The 19,481-nt window shown below is 57.0% G+C and overlaps 2 protein-coding genes across 7 annotated transcripts in view; one reads left to right on the top strand and one right to left on the bottom strand.

Moving 5' to 3' along the window:
- Window positions 1-515: 515 nt before the first annotated feature.
- G6PC3 (glucose-6-phosphatase catalytic subunit 3) lies at window positions 516-6,104 on the top strand. Its single transcript, XM_084863520.1, has 6 exons — window positions 516-969; window positions 3,669-3,775; window positions 4,148-4,238; window positions 4,838-4,956; window positions 5,095-5,236; window positions 5,452-6,104. The coding sequence occupies exons 1-6, from the start codon at window positions 752-754 to the stop codon at window positions 5,813-5,815; spliced, it is 1,041 nt and encodes a 346-aa protein (XP_084719646.1). The 5' UTR covers window positions 516-751; the 3' UTR covers window positions 5,816-6,104.
- Window positions 6,105-8,195: 2,091 nt separating this feature from the next.
- Window positions 8,196-19,481, bottom strand: part of HDAC5 (histone deacetylase 5) — a 36,245-nt gene continuing 24,959 nt past the window's right edge. For all 6 annotated transcript variants that reach the window (XM_084863398.1, XM_084863399.1, XM_084863400.1 and 3 more), the window contains 21 exons: window positions 19,317-19,447; window positions 19,068-19,214; window positions 18,868-18,980; window positions 18,461-18,592; window positions 18,076-18,298; window positions 16,094-16,305; window positions 15,320-15,622; window positions 14,486-14,651; window positions 13,568-13,701; window positions 13,132-13,252; window positions 12,584-12,633; window positions 12,317-12,424; window positions 11,841-11,896; window positions 11,621-11,708; window positions 10,319-10,438; window positions 9,967-10,064; window positions 9,682-9,800; window positions 9,025-9,158; window positions 8,690-8,774; window positions 8,393-8,558; window positions 8,196-8,315 (listed from right to left, as the gene is read on the bottom strand). In XM_084863398.1, coding sequence (XP_084719524.1) covers window positions 8,276-8,315; window positions 8,393-8,558; window positions 8,690-8,774; window positions 9,025-9,158; window positions 9,682-9,800; window positions 9,967-10,064; window positions 10,319-10,438; window positions 11,621-11,708; window positions 11,841-11,896; window positions 12,317-12,424; window positions 12,584-12,633; window positions 13,132-13,252; window positions 13,568-13,701; window positions 14,486-14,651; window positions 15,320-15,622; window positions 16,094-16,305; window positions 18,076-18,298; window positions 18,461-18,592; window positions 18,868-18,980; window positions 19,068-19,214; window positions 19,317-19,447 — 2,746 coding nt within the window. In that variant the 3' untranslated portion in view covers window positions 8,196-8,275. The remainder of the gene's footprint in view (window positions 8,316-8,392; window positions 8,559-8,689; window positions 8,775-9,024; window positions 9,159-9,681; window positions 9,801-9,966; window positions 10,065-10,318; window positions 10,439-11,620; window positions 11,709-11,840; window positions 11,897-12,316; window positions 12,425-12,583; window positions 12,634-13,131; window positions 13,253-13,567; window positions 13,702-14,485; window positions 14,652-15,319; window positions 15,623-16,093; window positions 16,306-18,075; window positions 18,299-18,460; window positions 18,593-18,867; window positions 18,981-19,067; window positions 19,215-19,316; window positions 19,448-19,481) is intronic.

Here is a 19,481-nt window from a genome sequence, read left to right as displayed (position 1 = left end):
ATGACTTAGGACTGTGTGTAAGAATTCACAAGTCTTTAGGAAAGACTCCCCAAAATCAAAAGGCTTATCAGTCAGCACCACACCCATACATAGTGAATTAACTCGGACCCGAGCGTATCAGGCTTGCGGAGGAAGTCACGGACTGAATAGCGGTGTGTGTAAATGTAAGGTCCCACTTCCACGCCTCGGGAATATGCGTGGCTCCCCGGAGGAGGAGAGGGTGTGCGTAGTCCTCTCTTCAAGAGGTCTCAGAATTATCTTTGGAGGGTAGCGGTCCTGGGGAAGGGAGGTCCGATCTGGAAGGAACCTGGCCCTGCAGATTACACATTCCTCTTCGCAGCAGCAAAGCAAAACCCTGAGCACGCCGGTTAGCCCATCCCTCCACCCAGAGCAGCAGCGACAGCCACCTCTGCTCCCGAAACCCACGTGCGGACAGCGGCCGCCGCCACGTGGGGCTCCTCGGAAACGCCTTCGCGGAGGTTTGTCCGCCGCGCCGCCCCGTAGAAAGGAGAGCCGCCGGAACGGCAGGAGGAAGTGCTCCAGGCAAGGGCCGGGCTCGCGGGAGCCTGGAACGGCCGAGGGCGGGGCGGGCGGGCGGGGGCGGGGCTTGTGCCGGCCTCGGGCGAAGAGGGCGGGGCCTGGGTCTCCCAGGGTGGGCTTAGGACGGCGGTTGGTAGGCGCTTCCCAGCCGCGGGGATTCCTCAGCTTCTGCGCCAGAGCCAACCCCGGCCCGGCCGGCTCCCAGGTCGCCATGGAGTCCGTGCTGACCGCTGGCATCGCGATGGCGGAGGCGCTGCAGAACCAGCTGCCCCGGCTGGAGCCAGTGTGGCTCTGGGTTACGTTTCTGGGCGATCCCAAGAGCCTCTTCCTGTTCTACTTCCCCGCGGCCTACTATGCCTCTCGCCGCGTGGGCATCGCAGTGCTCTGGATCTGCCTCATCACCGAGTGGCTCAACCTGGTCTTCAAGTGGTGAGCGGCCAAGCCCCCGGCGACCTGCCCGCCGCCCCCACGGGCCCTGAGTCCATCGCCCAGCAGGTGCCCCAGAGGTCCCCGCCTCCCGCCCTCACCGGTGAACTCCGTGGCCTTAAAACCTCCCATTTGGATTCAGACCTCCGAATCCCCAACGTAGGAAAGACTTCCCTACTCATTAGGGTAGACCAGTGTTTCTCAAAAGGCCCTTATCAGAAACCCCCCTGAAGGCAACGTTTAAAAATGCAAATACCCCATCCCACCGAAGACGTACTGATTTAGAAACCAGCGCAAGGGCTGGGAATCCGTATTTTAACAAATATCTGTGGTGATTTAAGGAGCCTCTAGACCTGCTTCTCAACTCACTTTCATTCATCCAGTCACTCATTCGTTTGACATCGTTTTTTAAGAAGCATGCTTTGAGACAGGCTTCGCATGAACTGCTGAGGTCAGAGAGGCTTGCCAATGAAGGTGTAGTCCCCAGAACATGACCACAGCATAGGGAGCACTTGGAAACTTGATAGAAATGTAGAACCTCAGGCCTGGGGCCAGAGCTACTGTATCAGAATCTGCACTTTAACAAGGACCCCCGTTGATTCCTGTGTACAGTGAAGTCTGAAAAGCCCTGAAATCAAGCACTGCCATCCAGGGAGCACTTTCTCTTCTTTTTCCATTCATTCACTAGCAGGCTCTTCACACAGACTTACATGCCAGGAATCCCAGGCAAGTGGGTGGGGCTTTTGGGGCTTACCTCTGTGCCACCTGTTCTATCTTGGGTGTCAGAAGGTAGTTATACTTTTTACTGGGCGAGTAGCTGCATCTCCCTTCACCTCAGCCCCCGTTGCCAGATTCCCAGCCTGGCAGAGGGAAGGGAGGCTTATAGGAGACACTGGGCTGGGCTGGAATGTCTGGCTAAATAACGGAATTGGAGTTACCTTCCCTTGTAACTTCTCTGCAAGGCTTTCACCCCTTCTGTAAACGGAAAAGCCGTGTCTAACACTTTTCCTCTAACCCAGTGGTCGGCAAACTCCTTAGTCAACAGAGCCAAATATCAGCAGGACAAAGGTTGAAATTTCTTTTGAGAGCCCAATTTTTTCAACTTAAACTTCTTCTAATGCCACTTCTTCAAAAATAGACTCGCCCAGGCCGTGGTATTTTGTGGAAGAGCCACACGCCAGGGGCCAAAGAGCCGCATGTGCCTCTCGAGCCGCAGTTTGCCGACCACGGTTCTAACCTAATTGCCCTTTGCTTCGTGTTCTCTCCTCTTCAGAGTCTGTTTAAGAATCCCTCTCTAGTCCTGTTCCCCTAAGAATCAGACCACCTCCTTAGGTGGACAATCCCCCCCAACTTGACAAAACCCCCATTCATTTGCTAAGTGTGTATTGAGCACCTAGTTGGTGTGAGAACAAGGCTGCAGACCCTTCTGTACTTCCCTCCCAGCTCTTGATTTCCTGCCAGCCTCTCCTCTGCTCTCCCACCTCTCCTCTTTCTGGCCACAGCAGCCTTCTCACTGGGTGATTTCACAGGGTCCGGCCAAGCATCTGCTAGGCCGGGGATTTTGAATAGTTTGTTTTCCTTATTCTTCTTCAGCCTCCTCTGCCAATTCCCCACTCCCATTTCCAGACATAAGAAACTTACCTAAGGAATTCAGGGGGAGGTAATTCAGGTTGGAATTTGGAAAATGGGGAGAGAGGGGGAAGCAGGAGGCTCTGGGAGGAGCCAGTGAGAGGCCTGGGATCGCCATGGATTAGAAGAGCAGAGCTGGTCCTGTAGTGGGAGGGGTCAGAGTAGGACTTCTGAGCTTCTCAGAGCATACCCCCGCCCCCCACAATCTCTTACCTCCTTATCACTTTAAAAAATATATATGTTCTGCCCTAACCGGTTTGGCTCAGTGGATAGAGCATCGGGCTGTGGACAAAGGTACCAGGTTCAATTCCAGTCAAGGGCATGTACCTTGGTGGCGGGCACATCCCCAATGGGGGTGTGCAAGAGGCAGCTGAATCGATGTTTCTCTCTCATTGATGTTTCTAACTCTCCACCCCTCTCCTTTCCTCTCTCTGTAAAAAAAATCAATAAAATATACTTAAAAATAAATAAATAAATGTTTTAATGGTGTTAAGGGGGAGAGGGAGACAGAAACATCAATGCTGAGAGAGAATCATTGATCGGCTGCCTCCTACAGGCCCCACACTGGGGATTGAGCCCACAACCCAGGCATGTGCCCTGACCAGGAATCGAATCCTGTTCTCCTGGTTCATAGGTTGATGCTCAACCACTGAGCCATGTTGGCCAGGCTCCTTATCACTTTTTTAAAATAGTGTGCTTTCTTCTGTTCCAAGGTAAAAATCCATGGCAAAGTAATAGCACAGAATAGGAATCCTTTTATTTTCTTTAAAAAAAAAAAAAAAAATATATATATATATATATATATATATATATATATATATATATAATCAATTTCAGAGAGGAAGGGAGAGGGAGAGCAAGATAGCCCACAAACCAGGCATGTGCCCTTTGCCAGAATCAAACCTGGGACCCTTCAGTCAGCAGGCTGACACTCTATCCACTGAGCAAACCAGCTAGGCCTGGACTCTCGTTCTGACTCTACCTCTAGAGTACCCCAGGCATCCTGCCCCTCTCTTGTCCCCCTGGCTCTGTGTGAGCACAGTATCTATCACCTTGCCTCTGTTCTCTTCTAGGCTCCTGTTCGGAGAAAGGCCATTCTGGTGGGTCCATGAGTCTGGGTACTACCGCCATGCTCCAGTCCAGGTCCACCAGTTCCCCTCTTCTTGTGAAACTGGTCCAGGTACGAAGCCTCATACCTCCCTTCTCCTGTGTAGTTAGGATTTGGGGGAGTGTTTCAGAGTCCTTTTCAGCCAGGGTCGCCTAACCAAGAGGCCCACCTCACAGTTATACTGGGCCAGAGAATGAAGAAGCTCTAGGAGGACCACGTTGAATTGTAGGAGGAGAGCACCTGTGCCAGTGCCCACCTTGTTTAGAGTAGAGCCAAGCCTGAGAGCAGTGCCTCAGGGAGGGGAGAAGGAAGCCACAGGGTGCTATGGGCTGTTCTGCTAAAGGTTCTCTTCTCAGCCACGGGGAGGTGGCTCTGTTGAGCTATCACCAGGGGCACCTGGGTTCCACCCCCATTCTCTCATCACAAGCTTCTTTCCCCCCACAGGCAGCCCCTCTGGACACTGCATGATCACAGGAGCAGCCCTCTGGCCACTAGTGACAGCCATCTCTTCCGAGGTGGCCGCTCGGGTACACAGGTACACCTGGGCATTGCCCACCAGCAACAGGGCAGCTTGGGAGCTAGAGTTCTGGGGACCCTGGGCATTTGCGCTGTGGAAAACTGAACTGTATCCAGACGTCCCCTAGCCCTGTGGTCAGCAAACTGCGGCTCGCAAGCCACATGCAGCTCTTTGGCCCCTTGAGTGTGGCTCTTCCTCAAAATACCACGGCCTGGAAGAGTCTATTTTGAAGAAGTGGCGTTAGAAGAAGTTTAAGTTTAGCCGAAACCGGTTTGGCTCAGTGGATAGAGCGTCGGCCTGCGGACTGAAAGGTTCCAGGTTCGATTCCAGTCAAGGACATGTATCTTGGTTGCGGGCACATCCCCAGTGGGGGGCGTGCAAGAGGCAGCTGATCGATGATTCTCTCTCATCGATGTTTCTAACTCTCTGTCTCCCTTCCTCTCTGCAAAAAAATCAATAAAATATATATATTTTTTTTTTAAAGAAGAAGAAGAAGTTGTTTAAGTTTAAAAAATTTGGCTCTCAAAAGAAATTTCAATCGTTGTACTGTTCATATTTGGCTCTGTTGACTGAGTTTGCCGACCACTGGCCTAGACCATTTGCCTCTCTTTTTCTAGCCGCTGGGTGAGGGTGATGCCGATCCTGGCTTATTGCACCTTCCTACTGGCCATCGGTCTGTCCCGAATCTTCCTCTTGGCACATTTCCCTCACCAGGTGCTGGCCGGCCTGATAACTGGTGAGCAACTAGAACAGGATGGGCCCGGAGGGTGTTGTCGGCAGTGGGAAGACCAGCCTATTTTGCCAAACTGCATTGTAGCTCAGGGTGGGTCATGTCCCCAAACTCCTTGAAGCTGCTGTCACCCTACTCCTCCAGGTGCTGCCCTGGGCTGGCTGATGACCCCCCGGGTGCCTGCACAGCGGGAGCTAAGCTTCTACGGGTTGACCTCTCTGGCCCTCTTGCTGGGAGCCAGCCTCATCTATTGGATCCTCTTTTCACTGGGCCTGGATCTTTCATGGTAAGTTCTGCTTTAAAGCTTGGGCAGGCTGGGCCTGTCCTGCCTTACCTGTACCTAGCCTGGTGGGTCTCTGGTTCACTACATGAAAGGACACTACCTGTTCACAAACAGACTGTCCTGGGGTCTCAGAAGAACGGGGTGGGCCCCGATGGGGATGAGCCATTGGCTCTCTGGGTTCTGGGGTCTCTCTCCTGGCAGACTTTTCCTCCCAACAGGTCCATCAGCCTGGCCACGAAGTGGTGTGAGCGGCCCGAGTGGCTGCACTTGGACAGCCGGCCCTTTGCCTCTCTGAGCCGCGATTCAGGGGCCGTCCTGGGCCTGGGCATCGCCCTCCACTCCCCCTGCTATGCCCCAGTACGGCGAGCTCACCTGAGCAATGGACAGAAGATAGCCTGCCTCGTGTTGGCCATGGGGCTGCTGGGCCCCATGAATTGGCTGGGCTACCCCCCTCAGATCAGCCTTTTCTACATCTTCAATTTCCTCAAATTCACCCTCTGGCCATGCTTGGTCCTGGCCCTCGTGCCCTGGGTGGTGCTCACATTCAGTGCCCAGGAAGCACCACCCACCCGCTCCTCCTAACTTCAGTTGCCTCCACTCCAACAAAGCCAACGCTCCGTGACCTCCACACTCCAGGAGGCAGCCCCATCCTCTTTCAGCCCCCCCAAAGGCCCTACTCACCTTGAATTTCCCACTTCTCCCACCACCAGGCTTAGCTCCAAAGACGGGCCCTCCCTTCCCCAGAAAGGCTGTCCCTCCTCCTGCCCTCCTTTCCAAGCCCCCCAAAAGCAAAGGCAATAGCAAGCCCAGTGGGTTCCTGCAGCACTGTGAGGGGCTCAGTGGCCCCAATAAAGCCCTTAAACACTCTGGACTCTCTTACCTGTGTACGTATCCACTAAACGTGTCCGTGTGCACACGCGTGGATCCTGCCTGTGCCGCCTGTTCTCCACCCGCCTCCAACCCTGTTTCCCCAGAGGCAGAGGGGAGGGGAAGGCTGTAAATATTCAGTTGAGACCTTCAGCTCTGAGCACCATACCCCCCTCGCCATCCGAGAGGCCTTTCGTAGTGCTGTGGCTACCTTCAGTGAAACCTGTCTCTAACCTACTGGACAGAGATGCACCCAGCCTCCTGTTTCCTACACTGGTTAGTCCAGGAGCTGGAGAGAAGAGCAGTTTATGTGGCCAAGAGGGGAAATAAGAACCTCTTCCATTTGGGAGCCCAGAGGACAGAGACACTGGCTCCAGAAGGCACTGCCAGAAACAAATTTATTTATACAAGGACACACCATGTTATGGGTTACAAAAGCTTAACTGGAAACCATATCCGGGAGACAAAGCAAGGAGTGGGTTTACATGAGAACCAGACCAGCCACAGGAAGTTGGAAGGTAAGGGGTCCAGAGCTGGGGCTCAGCACGGGGAGGCCTGACACTGAGCCCAGGCCCACCCCCATCCCCCAGGAGGGTCTAGGACATACTAACAACATGTAAGACAAGCGCGCAATGAGCTGATGGCGGTGGGACCGCTGCCCCTCCCCTGGCTCCCTTACCCTGCTCAGGCCCCAGCAGGGGAATATGTAAACAGATGGTGGGGCCCCAGGATGGGAAGAAAACAAGTACAGGTGGTATTGGGAAGGAGAGAGGAAGACTCAGTCCCCTGGGAGCCACGTCCTATCTTTGGTTTCCTACAGGCTGGACAGCATCCCCAAGAAGCCTGTGGGCCCCCAGCCCCAGTAGTGGGACTGGGCTGGGCTTCTGGGGAAGAGAGAGGTGGCACCCCCTCCTGATCTTAGCTTCCTTGGGCTGGTGGCCAGCAAAGGAAGCCCAGGAGGAATGGAAGCTCCAGCTGAGGACAGACTTCTGTTTCTGGGTTCTGGCCCCGACCCTTCTAGAGCCCCCATTCTCACCATCCCAGACTTCAAAAGGTCCCAGGAGAGCCAGGGCTGGTTTAGCTCAGTGGCTAGAGCATCGGCCTGCGGACTGAGGGGTCCCAGGTTCGATTCCAGTCAAGGGCATGTACCTCATCCCCAGTGGGGTGTGTGCAGGAGGCAGCTGATCGATGTTTCTCTCTCATCGATGTTTCTAACTCTATCCCTCTCCCTTCCTCTGTAAAATATCAATAAAATATATATTTTTTAAAAGGTCCCAGGAGAGAGGGGGCCACTCTGCTTGCAGCATGCCAGATGACTAGGGAAATCTGGTCCTGAACTCAAGAGCACTTTCACCAGCTTGCAGCGCCCCCTGCAGGGACCATTTTCTCCTTCCCCTCCCCTGTCTGTGTCAGCAGAGGCAGGAAGGCCAACAGAGTACGTTGGAAAGCAGGCCTGGAGCTGAGGCTCCTCCAGGCCCCTCATAACCCAGGAGTCCAGCCCCATCCCTCCCACCCACCCCAGCCCCTGGACGGGGAAACAGCCCCGCAGGAATGTAAAGGAAGACAGCCTGCCCAGACTTCAGGCCACGTCCCGGGCAAAAGCCTTCCCTTGGTGCTGAGGCCAGGAGGAAGGCGGAGGAGAGAAGTCTACAGAGATGGTGAGACAACAGTGGGGAAGAGGGTGGGGAGTCGTTGGGCAGGAGCCACCTCCCCTCCCCTCTACATCCTGACGGTAGAGACCCTTCAGGACCTCCCAAAGCCAGAGAGGAGGAGGGCGAAATTAAGGCATTTTCCCCCAAGTCAGCTGAAACCAAGGCACCGAACTTCCTGTCCCGTCTTCACTCCGGGAGACTCCAGAAACCAAAGGTACTACCTGGCCCCCTTCCCACCTTGAGCTGGCCCAGGCTCCAAGGGGGAAAGGATAGAATTTGGGAAGGTGGGTGTGAGATACAATATGGAGAGAGGCTGCACAGGTAGCCCCATATCCTACAGAGGAAGCCAACTTTTCGAGCTGAGATGTGGGCCACAGGGGAAGGGCCTGAGACAGCTTAGAGGAGCAGGAGGCGAGGCTGAGAGACCCACACGGCACACGTCGTTGAATGTGTGACTTTTTGTTTTTAATAGAAAAAATAAACAAAATCACAATGATGAAGCCCAGAGGACGGGGCCAGGGCGTCATAGGGCAGGCTCCTGCTCCATAGGCTCCTCCGCGGGCCTGTGGGACAAGCACAGGGAGGGCAGTGAGCGGGGTCCTCGGCGTAGGCGAGGGCAGAGGGGCGGGAGGAGCCTCACCTGGGGCTGTGCTCCCGGGCTGCAGCAGCCTGGGCCTGCTCGGCCCCCACGGACAGCAAGGCCATGGCGCTCACAGTCTCGGCCTCCTCCGTCTCACCTGCCTGGGCCTCCCGCAAGGAACGACCCAGACCAGCAGCAAACCTCTGCACACAACTCCAGTGTTTGCCTGTGGATGAGAGACGAGCAGGATATCAGGGAGGGCAAAACCACCATATGAACCCGTTCATCCCCAGCCCTGGCACACCCCCACGTCCGCCCCTCTGGTAAGGCCTGAGCCCTCCGCCTGTCCCCACATACTCTGGATCTCGATGACTTTCTCTAGCGTGGCCACTGCGTTGATGTTGGGCTTTTGCTGTAAGACTGTCTCATCCAAGGGCTGTAGCTGGCAGCAGGAGAGAAGGCTTAGGGTGGGGAATGGGCGGTGGTGCCTGACGTTCTAACCTCCCCATTCAGCCTCAGACATCTCTCATGATAGGAGGAACTCCTACTCAGAAAGCTCTCCTGGCCTCCAGCCGTCCGGAGGACCCAGGAAAACCTTCCCAAAGGCCCTCGGTACTGCTTGACCCAGGACAGGGCCTTCCTCCCGGCCTCTCAGACCCTGGCCTCCTGGCTTACATCCCTTCACCCCTCACCTCCACGCTGAGCAGAGCAGAGACACAGGCCTCAGAAGCATCACAGATGGCGGTCAAGTCGTGGCCTCCCTCCAGGGCCAGCACCACCCGGCCCCCTGCCAACGTCATCAGCTGCCTGGTCAAGTGGCCAAAACCTTTAGGGATGAGCAATTAGAGATGAAATGGTAAAAAAAAAAAAAAAAAAAAAAAAAAAAGGACAATTCAAGAGAAGAAAGGAGAGAAACAGAAACAAGAAGTGGGACAAATAGCACAAAATAAGATGGCAGACTTAAACTCAAATGTGTGTGTATATACCCATAATAAAATTTAATGTCAATGGACTAGATGCTCCATTAAAGACAAAACATAACAGATAAGCTTTAAAAATGCAATCAGATGTCTTTTAAAGAACACCACTGATACAGGATGGACCAACAAGCTCCATGCCCAGCCTCTGGGAGGAGACACGCCCTCTGCTGTTCCCCCACCTCCCTCCTTGCTTGCCTCTCAAGGCCAGGATTGGCAGAGGGAGACTAGGGGGCGCTGCCAGGATTATTGCAAGTCTTGGACCTGCCCCAGCTCTCCTCCCACCTGTGCAGCATCAGTCTAACTGCTCCACACCCCCACTTGACCCCTCCTTACTGTCCCACAGCGTCCCTTAACCCCCAGCAGGCTCACATCTGGCGGTGACAGAGTAGCCACCCAGCGGAGACAGGTGTCCCTCAACAGCATCAAACCCGGCGGAGACTAGGACCATGTCAGGTGAGAACTCGTGGGCAATGGGCATCACCACTGTCCTGCAAAGGGAGGGCCCAAGCTGACCCTGGCAGGAGGCTGAGCCAGGCCTTGCCCCACTGTGCCCCCCGAGACAACCCCCTCCACCTACGCCAAGCTGAGTGTCTCTGCCCTCCCGCGGCAGGGCCCGGGGCTCCCACCCCTCCCTTGGCCCTTCTCAGTCTTCACCTGAAGGCTGTTAGGTACTCCACGTCTCCGATGGGGGGGTCCACACCTCCCGTCCATGCCACGTTCACATTGTACCCCACGCCCGGCCCTCCGCCAACCTGGCAGCACGGTGGGGGAGGGGTTATTCTCACTGCCTAGGGATCCCAGAAGTTGCCCCCACCCTCAGCCCTACCTCCAGCCCTCACTCCACTGACCTCTGCTCTGCATGGAAGGGCAGTTGGCCGGTGTGGTCCTCCCACTAGGAGCCCAGACTCCCCAGGTACCAGCACCACCAAGGGCCTCCAGGACTCCCTGCCAGGTCCCGTTCTGCTACCTCCCTAAGGGGCCCCACATCTGCACCCAGGAGCTGTACCTCTTCAGGAGCCCCGGAGCCTGGGAAGAAGTTCCCATTGTCGTAGCGGTGCAGGGAGATGTAGAGCACGGAGGGGTCATTGTAGAATGCTTGCTGGGTGCCGTTGCCATGGTGAATGTCCTAGTGGGGAGGAGTGAGAGCATCAGAAAAATGGCCCAGGCTCTCGCCCAAAGGTAAAAAAATTCCACTTGTCACCCCCCACCCCCAATATGGTGAGCCTGGGGTACAGCCCACCACGAGCTACAGGGCGTCTGTGTTCTGTTCACACAGTATCACCCTATGCTTCTCTAACCAGGAGCTGTACAGGGCAGATGCAAAGCCACGAAGCGAATGTGGCTCCTCTCCCCGGGGCCCATTCTAGACAGCAGTGTGGAGGGCAGTGTTAAGGCTAGTAAGCCTTAGAGAACAAATAGATATAGCCAACCGGCATGGCTCAGTGGTTGAGCATTGGCCTGTGAACCAGGTCACGGTCTGATTCCCGGTCAGGGCACATGCCCGGGTTGCAGGCTGGATCCCCAGCGGGGGGTGTGCAGGAGGCAGCCAATCAGATGATTCTCTCTCATCATTGATGTTTCTATCTCTCTCTCTTTTCCTCTCTGAAATCAATAAAAATATTTAAACACACACACACACACACACACACACACACACACACACAAAACAAAAAACAAACACAGATACACTCTGAAGAAAAATCCAACGTTAACATTAATTTTTAAGCCAAAGTTGGTCTTCCAAGAGATTCCACCCTTGAGGAGGATTGCCCGTGGCTGCTTCCCCAGCTCACAGGGAGTGGTGGGTGCCTTACCCTCTGCCGAGAGAGACAGGGTTTGAGAGGCGCTGTGCAGGAGCAGGAGCACAAGTGTTGGGGCCAAAAGACCTGATGTGAAACCCAGTTCCAACCTCCCAAACTCAGCGGCCTTGGCTGGGTAAGTCACCCAACAGCTCCGTGTCTCCACACACAGAAATGGACGTCCTGATTCTTCCTTCCTACATAAGGTGGCTGAGCCCACTGTGTGGAGCTATTACGATGGTATTGGTCTCTACTGTTCAAAGTAGGAAGTCCTTTCAGTTACTTGAAGCTGCAAGGTGGGGGCCAAGATGGACCAGGGGCTAAAACCGCTTTCGAGTCTCCTGGTGAGGAGGGAGTCCCAAGGACATGGAGGCTGGGCTAAAGCTCCAGGAGGAGGATGTGAAGTAAGCCATCGGGCCCAGCTCCTGCGTGGGCACCCGAGGAAGAGGAGGCAGGGTTGTGTGGGGGCTTCCTGAAGGTTGACCCTGGCCCAGCAGCTCACTGCTTACCCAGTCCACGATGAGAACCTTGCCCACATTCAGCTTCTGCTGCAGGAGTTTGGTTGTGATGGCTACGGAGTTGAAGAAGCAGAATCCCCTGAGGGAAGGAGGAGAAAGGGCGGGGAGGTCAGCCTTCACAGTGCTTTGCTCCATGAGCAGGATGCATCAGCTCGCTGAGAGGGGAAAGGGTGAGGACTGCGGGTCTAGTGCAGGGCTGGGTGGCACTCACATGGCTGTGGATTCCTCAGCATGGTGTCCTGGGGGCCGGATGATGGCAAATCCATTCTGAAAAGTTGCAGACAGAGGGAAGGAGATAAGAGACAGGCGGGCAGGCAAGGTGGCCACAGAGGGGTGGACACAGAAGGACAGAAACATAAGCCAAGCAGGGAAGAAAACACAGATCAGAAACATGTATCATACACACCTGTGGCCAGCTGTGGGCCACGTGGGCAGACAGGCAGACCATCCCAGGTCTTGAGATGCCCATGAGAGCACCAGACACTAGTGCCACTTTGTTGGTCCCTCTTTACCCCTCATCCCCCAGCTGGCCTGAGAACTGTCACCTCCTCCCAACTCTGGCACCTGAAAGTTGAGGTTGCAAAGGACCATGCCTTACTGAAGGGAAAGCTAAGGCTGCCCCGTGCTCGGCTCCTGAGGATACAAGACTTAGGCAAGCAGTGCTTAGCTCCCCCTGCCAGTACTCACCTTAAGCTCTCCAGCTGCCACCTTGAAAGCCAGCTCCACCAGGCAGCCCACCGCCATGCGCACGGCACTGGAGGAGTGCATCTCGTTCCACACAGTGTCACTGTCCACCTGCAGGGGCAGGAGAGCAGGCTTCAGCGTGCCCCCTGCAGGGGGAGGGCAAGAATGGGGATGGGCCCTTGGACAGCCAGCAGCTCTGTTGGGCAGGAAGGAAGGGGCCAAAATTGGGAGAACCATTCACCAACCCCCACTGGCAGGTGCCCTACTCACCCCGATACCTCCACAAGGCAGCATGGCGTACATCTTCTGGCTGATGGGGCCTGCAGGGGAGAGAAACAGAGCAACTCTGGAAGTTGCCTCCACTGCCAAGGCTGTAGGTTGGGGTGTGCAGAGGGCAGTGAGCTCAGTCATAGAAAAACACCCAAGCCCAGGACAGGCTTCTGCAGCCCATACTAGTTGGGAGATGTCTGTCTCCTGTGTTGGGGGTACATCCTGCCTCTGGGGCAGATAGCAGGGAGAAAGGGGCAGGATCATTTGGGAAGAAGAGCAAAACACACCCCCATCACCAAGCCGGACCCCTCACCTTCCACTCTGCAATGCACTCCCACCGGCACGCTCTGATAATGTCATATTCTACGTGAACAGAGTCCCTTGGAGGTATGCAATATGGCACTGAACCACCCCTGCCTTGGGGATGACCTGTGCTCAACAGGACCCACCTGCCTACCCGGCCAAGCGGTCTTCCTGACAGCCCCCCATCCCACCCAGGCAGTGGACAAGGCCCGGCCCACAGCCTGCCCGTCAGCCTGCTCACTCACCAAGCAACTTTTTGCTGTCCAGCTTCTGTCGGTTGAGGGGGCTGGTCCCGTAGAGCAGGGTATGGTATTCAGAGTGCACCGTCTGAATCTCGTCCAGTGTGGCTTTTCGACCTCGGATCCGCTGGCAGGGGAGATCAGGGGAAGCGTGGCACTGAAGGTCCGGCTCTCCGTGAAGCCCAGACCCTCTCTCTGCACCACAGCCTGGGGCACATGGGGCCACTCTGCCCTCAGGAGATCCAAAGGCTTTGAGAAGATATAACCTGGCCCCCCCCCGACCCCAGGCCAGGATCCTCCCCGATTCAGTGGGGGACCATCGGGGAAAACGGGCTGTAAGGGATGAGGGGACTGGCCCTGAGGTCAGGGGGCTTCACCAACAGGGAGCACAAAGGCCCTCGCTGGGTCTGAGTTGGAACTGGAGGAAGGAGGGCTCCCTTACCTCACACTTGCTGAGCAGGCCCGTCTCCTGCAGCCGGGACCAGATGCTCTGGATCCGGCCGGCATGCTCGGGGTGCACGTGTGTGTTTCCGCACATGCACTGGTGCTTCAGCATGAATGTGTCGTAAACCACGCCTGAGCCAGAGACACACTGCCCGTCAGCTCTGCTCTGGGCCATGTGACAGACTCGCCACCGCAATCCTCAGAAGAGCTCATCGGCTCTCCCCAGCCACCCAGCCACCCTCCCACACACCACCCCTCTTCCCTCCTCCTGCAGTTTTTCCTCCATCACTGCCTGTCCAGCCTCCCTGCTCCGCAAACCTCCCCGAGGCTGACCTCGACACCCCCTGGTGTTTATCTCTGCCCACGATGCCCCTGGCACCGGACCCTCATGGCACATCCCCCTTTCCCCACTCCTGTCACAGCCCTCGGGTGCTGCTCCCCTCCCCACTCCCCACTGACGAGGAGAGACCATCCTCAGGCATCTGAGGCCCCAGCACAGGGCAGCGTCAAGGGGAAGGGCTTTCTGGAACGGACGGAGGCCTCGTGCTGGCCCTCACAGGGAGTCAGAGGGAGCAGGAAGGGCAAGATCCGACTGAGACAGTGGGCTTTCTCCACCCACTGGAGGGCTTGTGCAGTGATGGCACAAAACCAGGGGTCCCTCGGCAGGAGGGGGTGGGGGCATGGAAAAGATGCTGCCCAGTGGGTATGGACGGGACCGCCACGCTCCCTCGCAGTGGGCAGAGACTGCCCCACTACCACAGGTGGCTGGTGGTGCACAGGAAGAGGACGAAGGCCTGCTTCCCTCCCTCAGGGCACTCTGAGGGGCCCTGGCAATCCCTTCACCATTCCCACCAGGCTGGATGCATGCACAGGCCCCGGCACACGGTGGAAGGGCAGTCGGCAGCAGTGGGCTCACCTGTGGTGAAGAGGTGCTTGGTGGGCTGGTCTGGGGGGCTCTTCATGCCCCCAGGAGCAGCAGGGGAGGACTGGGTGCGGCCCAGGGCCTGGTGGGGCACAGTGGACAGGCTGAGAGGGGCCTGGTACACCTGTAGTGGCTGCAGCTGCTGGGCATCTGAGAACACCTGGGAAGGAGGAGAGGAGGAGGGGGGCCCGGTGAGGCTTTGTCTGAGATGGCTGTGAAGACAGGGGTCCTGGGGCCTCCAGTGGGGTCCCCAAGCCAGCCTTTCTAAACCTCCTCCCTCCCTCCAGGAACAGAAGAAACTCCAGCTTCATTGTCTCCCTCTCCGGGGAGAAGGGAGGGAGGGAGGACAGCGATGAGTCATGCAGAGCAGCACTGAGGTAAGCGTGTGGGAGGGGTGGGATGAGTCAGGCCCCGAGGGCTCAGCTGTGGCCGCAATGAATGAAGTGCGCTAGGCACAGGGCATACTGTAGTAACAGTGAGGGTGTGTGTGTACGCGCACACATACACGCACGCACAGGGACCAATGCACAACCGACCCTACGCCGGCGGAAATGCAGATACGGCCACGTTCATACACACACACAAGCAGACAGGCGGGGGCGATCACAGACAGAGGCAGGGAGGGGCTGGCGACTGGTATTGGCAGCTGAGACCAACACCAGCAGTCCCCCCCTTCCACAGCTCCTTGTCTTTTCCTACTCCCGTACTGCTCTCTTCACAAAGCTGGCCCCGTGCAGCCTGGGCACTGCAGACTGGGGAGGGGGAAGGGCAGGGTGGAAAGGAGGAAGGACAGAGGGATGGTGATCAAAGGCCTGGGGGAGGGGGCACCTTTCTGTAACCAGTTCTGGACTCCTCCAAGTCAGGTCCCTCCTCAGCGCCACTCTCGCCCTCCTCATCCTTGACCTGGATGCAGTCCTCCTCCTCCTCTTCCTCCTCCTCCTCCTCCTCTTCCTCCTCCCCTTCCTCCTCTTCCAGGTCCTCCTGCGTGCTCTCACTCTCCGTGGAGCCCTCTCGGGGTATGGTGAGGGCTCCCTCCCCCAGCAGGGCCTCCTGCTGCTCCGTGAGCTCCTCCTCGGTCTCCTCGGGGTGCGTGGTGGGCGGTCGAGGCAGCTCCCCAGTCTTCGTGAGGATCTGGGAGCAGAGCAGAGGGAGCGCGTCAGCTGGGAGGGGCAGCAGCCGTGCAATCGGTGGCCCAGGAGGGTCCACCCTTCCCTCGCCTCTCCCTGCAGCCACCCGGCCCTTACAGAGCTGTGTGAACCAGAAAAAGGCAAGGTGCCGAAACCGGTTTGGCTCAGTGGATAGAGCGTTGGCCTGTGGACTGAAAGGTCCCGGGTTCGATTCCGGTCAAGGGCATGTACATTGGTTGCGGGCACATCCCCAGTGGGGGGGGGGGGAGGGGTGCAGGAGACAGCTGGTTGATGTTTCTCTCTCATGATGTTGCTAGCTCTCTATTGCTCTCCCTTCCTCTTTGTAAAAAATCAATAAAAATATATTTTTTTATTAAAAAAAGAAAAGAAAAAGGCAAGGTGGCCCTGGGGAGCGGCCTCGGGGGTCAGCCCCCTCTCCCTCCCTCCTGCCAGCCCGGCCCCGCCCCAGGCTCACCTTGCCCAGCTGCAGCTGCTGCTGCTTCTGCTTCTCCAGGAACTGCTGGTGCTGCTGCTGCATGACCAGCTGCTGCAGGGCCTGGGGGCTCTGGGGGAGCGGCGAGGACTGAGTGCGGCTCAGGGGCCGGTGCCTCGGGAGCTTGCCCACCGTCCGCATGCTGGTAGCCACTCGTTCCCCCGTCACCAGTGGGGACTGCCCATGGAGCGGCACTGTCAGGGCAGGGAGGAGAGTAACCATCACTGTCAGGCCCCTCAGCCCATCCCAAGACTCTCCCCATCCCAAAACACACACTCAGGAGCGACTGTGGAGGGGCCTGGAGCACCCCACCCCCAAATCTGAGCCCCGTTCCTCCTCCTCCCCATAATGAAACAGTCTCACAGCTAAGAGCCACTGCCTCCCGCAAGCCCTCCTGGATTCTCCGTCCTCTCCCTTGGATTCACTTATGTTTGCACATGGAGTCGTGGACCCTCCATGTGGAGTAACTGGCTTTTCCCATCTATAAGACCTCCCTGCTCAGGAACACGGATCCTGGGCTGGGGAGCCAGGAGCCAGGACCACGTGTCTCTTAAGCACAATCTCTTCTGAGGCCACTGGCTACTTAAGGGCTCACTGTCCCAGGCTGTGCTGTCCAATCCCACAGCTGCCAGCCACACTGACTACTGAGCACTTGAAATGTGGCCTGTCTAGCCCTAGCCGGCTTGGCTCAGTGGACAGAGTGTCAGCCTGGGGACTGAAGGGTCCCAGGTTCGATTCTGGCCAAGGGCACATGCCTGGGTTGCGGGCTCGATCCCCAGTGGGGGGTGTGCATGAGGCAGCAGATCAATGATTTTCTCTCATCATTGATGTTTCTGTCTCTCCCTCCTTCTCCCTTCCTCTCTGAAATCAATAAAAATATATATTTTTTTAAAATTAATTTTTTTTAAAGGAAGAAATGTGACCTGTCTAAATTGAGATGTGCTCTAAGTGTGAAATACACACAGGTTTCAAGAGAGTGTAAAACACAAAATATCTCACTGATAACTCTTTATATTGCCTACATGTTGAAATGATAATATTCTAGATATAGTGAGTTAAATATGTTATTAAAATTAACTCCACCTGAAACTGGTTTGGCTCAGTGGATAGAGCGTCGGCCTGCAGACTCAAGGGTCCCAGGTTCGATTCTGGTCAAGGGCATGTGTCTTTTTTTTTTCTTTCTTTTTTTAAAATATATTTTATTGATTTTTCACAGAGAGGAAGGGAGAAGGTTAGAGAGCTAGAAACATCGATGAGAGAGATACATCGACCAGCTGACTCCTGCAAACCCCCTACCGGGGATGTGAAGGGCATGTATCTTGGTTGCGGTAACATCTCCAATAGGGGATGTGCAGGAGGCAGCTGATTGATGTTTCTCTCTCATCGATGTTTCTAGCTCTCTGTCCCCCTCCCTTCTTCTCTGTGATAAATCAATAAAATATATATTTTTTAAAAATAATAAAATAAAATTAACTCTACCTGTTTCTCTTTATGTCTGAACGCGGCTACTAGGAAACTAAGTTACGGGGGGGGGGGGGGGGGGGGGGGGGGCCCTGTGTTCTCGGTTTACTGGGCTGCGCTGCTCTGGCCGTGAGCGCCATCAGGGCAGCAGGAGCTGCGGAGCACAGGAGCCGGCCCCTCAGGCTGCAGACGGTGGAGAAATCACTGATTCCACTGAGGGGAGCTATGGCAGGGCTGAGAAGAATCCTTGACTGCTTCTGCCTGAGGGTCCTGCCTTGAGCAAGGTGACCAGCCATCCCGATTTTTAACAATTTGTCCCGCGGCGTTTTAAAAAAGTCCAGATTCTTGGAAAGAATCGGGATTTTTTTAAAACGCCGCGGGACGCGGGACAAATTGCTGGAAATCGGGACTGTCCCGCCAAAAGCGGGCCGTCTGGTCACCTTAGCCCGAGCCCCGGAAGTGGGGCTGCCCCTCCTCGCTCGCACAGCCGCCCACCCACTCACCGGCGATGAGGGTGCTCTGCTGCCGGGCCTGCTCCAGCAACAGCACGTGCTGCAGCAGGGAGGCGTGCCCGTGGGGGCTCGAGTCGCCCTCCAGGGCCACGCCCAGCAGGCAGCCGGGGATCGAGGATGTGCTCATGAACTTGCCGGTCAGCGCGCCACCCTGCCGCAGGGACTGAAGGGCCTGCCTCTCAGCCTCCTGCTGTGCTGACAGTTTCGGGGAGGCCTGGGGATGGAGAGGGGAGACAGGTGAGGGAGGGGCTCACATCGGACCAGCACCCCTCGCGGACCCTCTGCCCCCCTCCCAGCTCGGAGGGAGTGTGTGTGATCTCCCTCAGCGCTCGCTGGGGCATCCGGGACTAGCACTAGGGCAGGCGCCCGTACTCACAGTGAGGTGCGAGTTGGTGACAGTGACGGTGGCCTGCAGCCCTAGGGAGATGTTGGGCAGAGAGGGAGACGTGTAGAGGCTGAACTGGTTGGGAGAGCTTTCCAGAGGGAGGGCCCGGTGCTGGGGGAGCATCTGGGGAGCAGTCAGGAGAGACAGGCATGAGCGCAGGCAAAGGGGGGCCACCTGGGGCTGAGAGGAGAGCGTTGAACGGTGCCCTGCTCCCCCCACCACGCCCCACCTGGGGGCGGGCCAAGAGTCACAGCCCTTCAGTGGGCACATCCCCCTCCAGGGCAGCAGGTCTCTCCAGCCTGCCTGCGTGCGGAGAGAGGTCCCTGCTGGGCACTCCCAGCAAGTCGGATGGGAAAAGGGGTGCCTCGGGCCCCCCCTCCCCGCCCGCAGGCCCGTACCTCGGTGGGGATGTTGGGGACGGAGCCAGTAAAGCCGTTCTCGGCGATGGTGCTGTGCGAGCTGTTGGGGGAGCTGGGGCCGGAGCCTGGCGCGCTGTTGCACACAGATGACACTGCGGGAGGGGCAGCTGTCAGCTCGGCCTGCTGGAGCCCCCGCTCCGCCCAGGCCCGCAGCACGGGGACAGGGGAGGCGCCCTTACCGCCAGGCCCGGCGCCTGTGATCTCCACAGCTCTCTTCTTAAAGGTGCTGATGACAGTCCCATCCTTCCGACGCAGGAGGGGACTGCTTCTCCGCTCGGCCACCTTCTGCTTTAGCCTCGAACGCACTTTCAAGTTAGGCTCAGAGGCTGCGGGGAAGGGAGCCAGGGCTCAGACACACCCACCAAACGGGCACCTGCCGCAGCCCAGCCCCCCCCAGGAGCCCGTGCCGGAGGCCAGGCGGCGCTCACCCGTTTTGCGGAGGGGGAAGTCGTCGCGGCTGTCATAGGGCCCGAGCAAAGGCAGTTTGTAGGAGGGAGGCGTCCCCGGGGGGCCACTCTGGGGAGGGGAACTCTGGTCCAAAGAAGCATGGTGGGCTCCCCTGGGGGTGGAAGGGGGGCAGGGATAGAGACAGA

Source organism: Pipistrellus hanaki (genome assembly GCF_964339955.1).
Source record: "Pipistrellus hanaki genome assembly, chromosome: 16".
Taxonomy (NCBI): domain Eukaryota; kingdom Metazoa; phylum Chordata; class Mammalia; order Chiroptera; family Vespertilionidae; genus Pipistrellus; species Pipistrellus hanaki.
Note: the sequence above shows the minus strand (reverse complement) of the source record. Positions and strands in the feature narration are given on the sequence as shown.

Bases quoted from the DNA above. Each gene is read 5' to 3' on its own strand.
- G6PC3 (XM_084863520.1), top strand. From the start codon at position 752: ATGGAGTCCGTGCTGACCGCTGGCATCGCGATGGCGGAGGCGCTGCAG. The intron at 4,239-4,837 runs GTACACCTGGGC...CTCTTTTTCTAG, and splicing joins GTGGCCGCTCGGGTACACAG to CCGCTGGGTGAGGGTGATGC. The intron at 5,237-5,451 runs GTAAGTTCTGCT...TCCTCCCAACAG, and splicing joins CTGGGCCTGGATCTTTCATG to GTCCATCAGCCTGGCCACGA.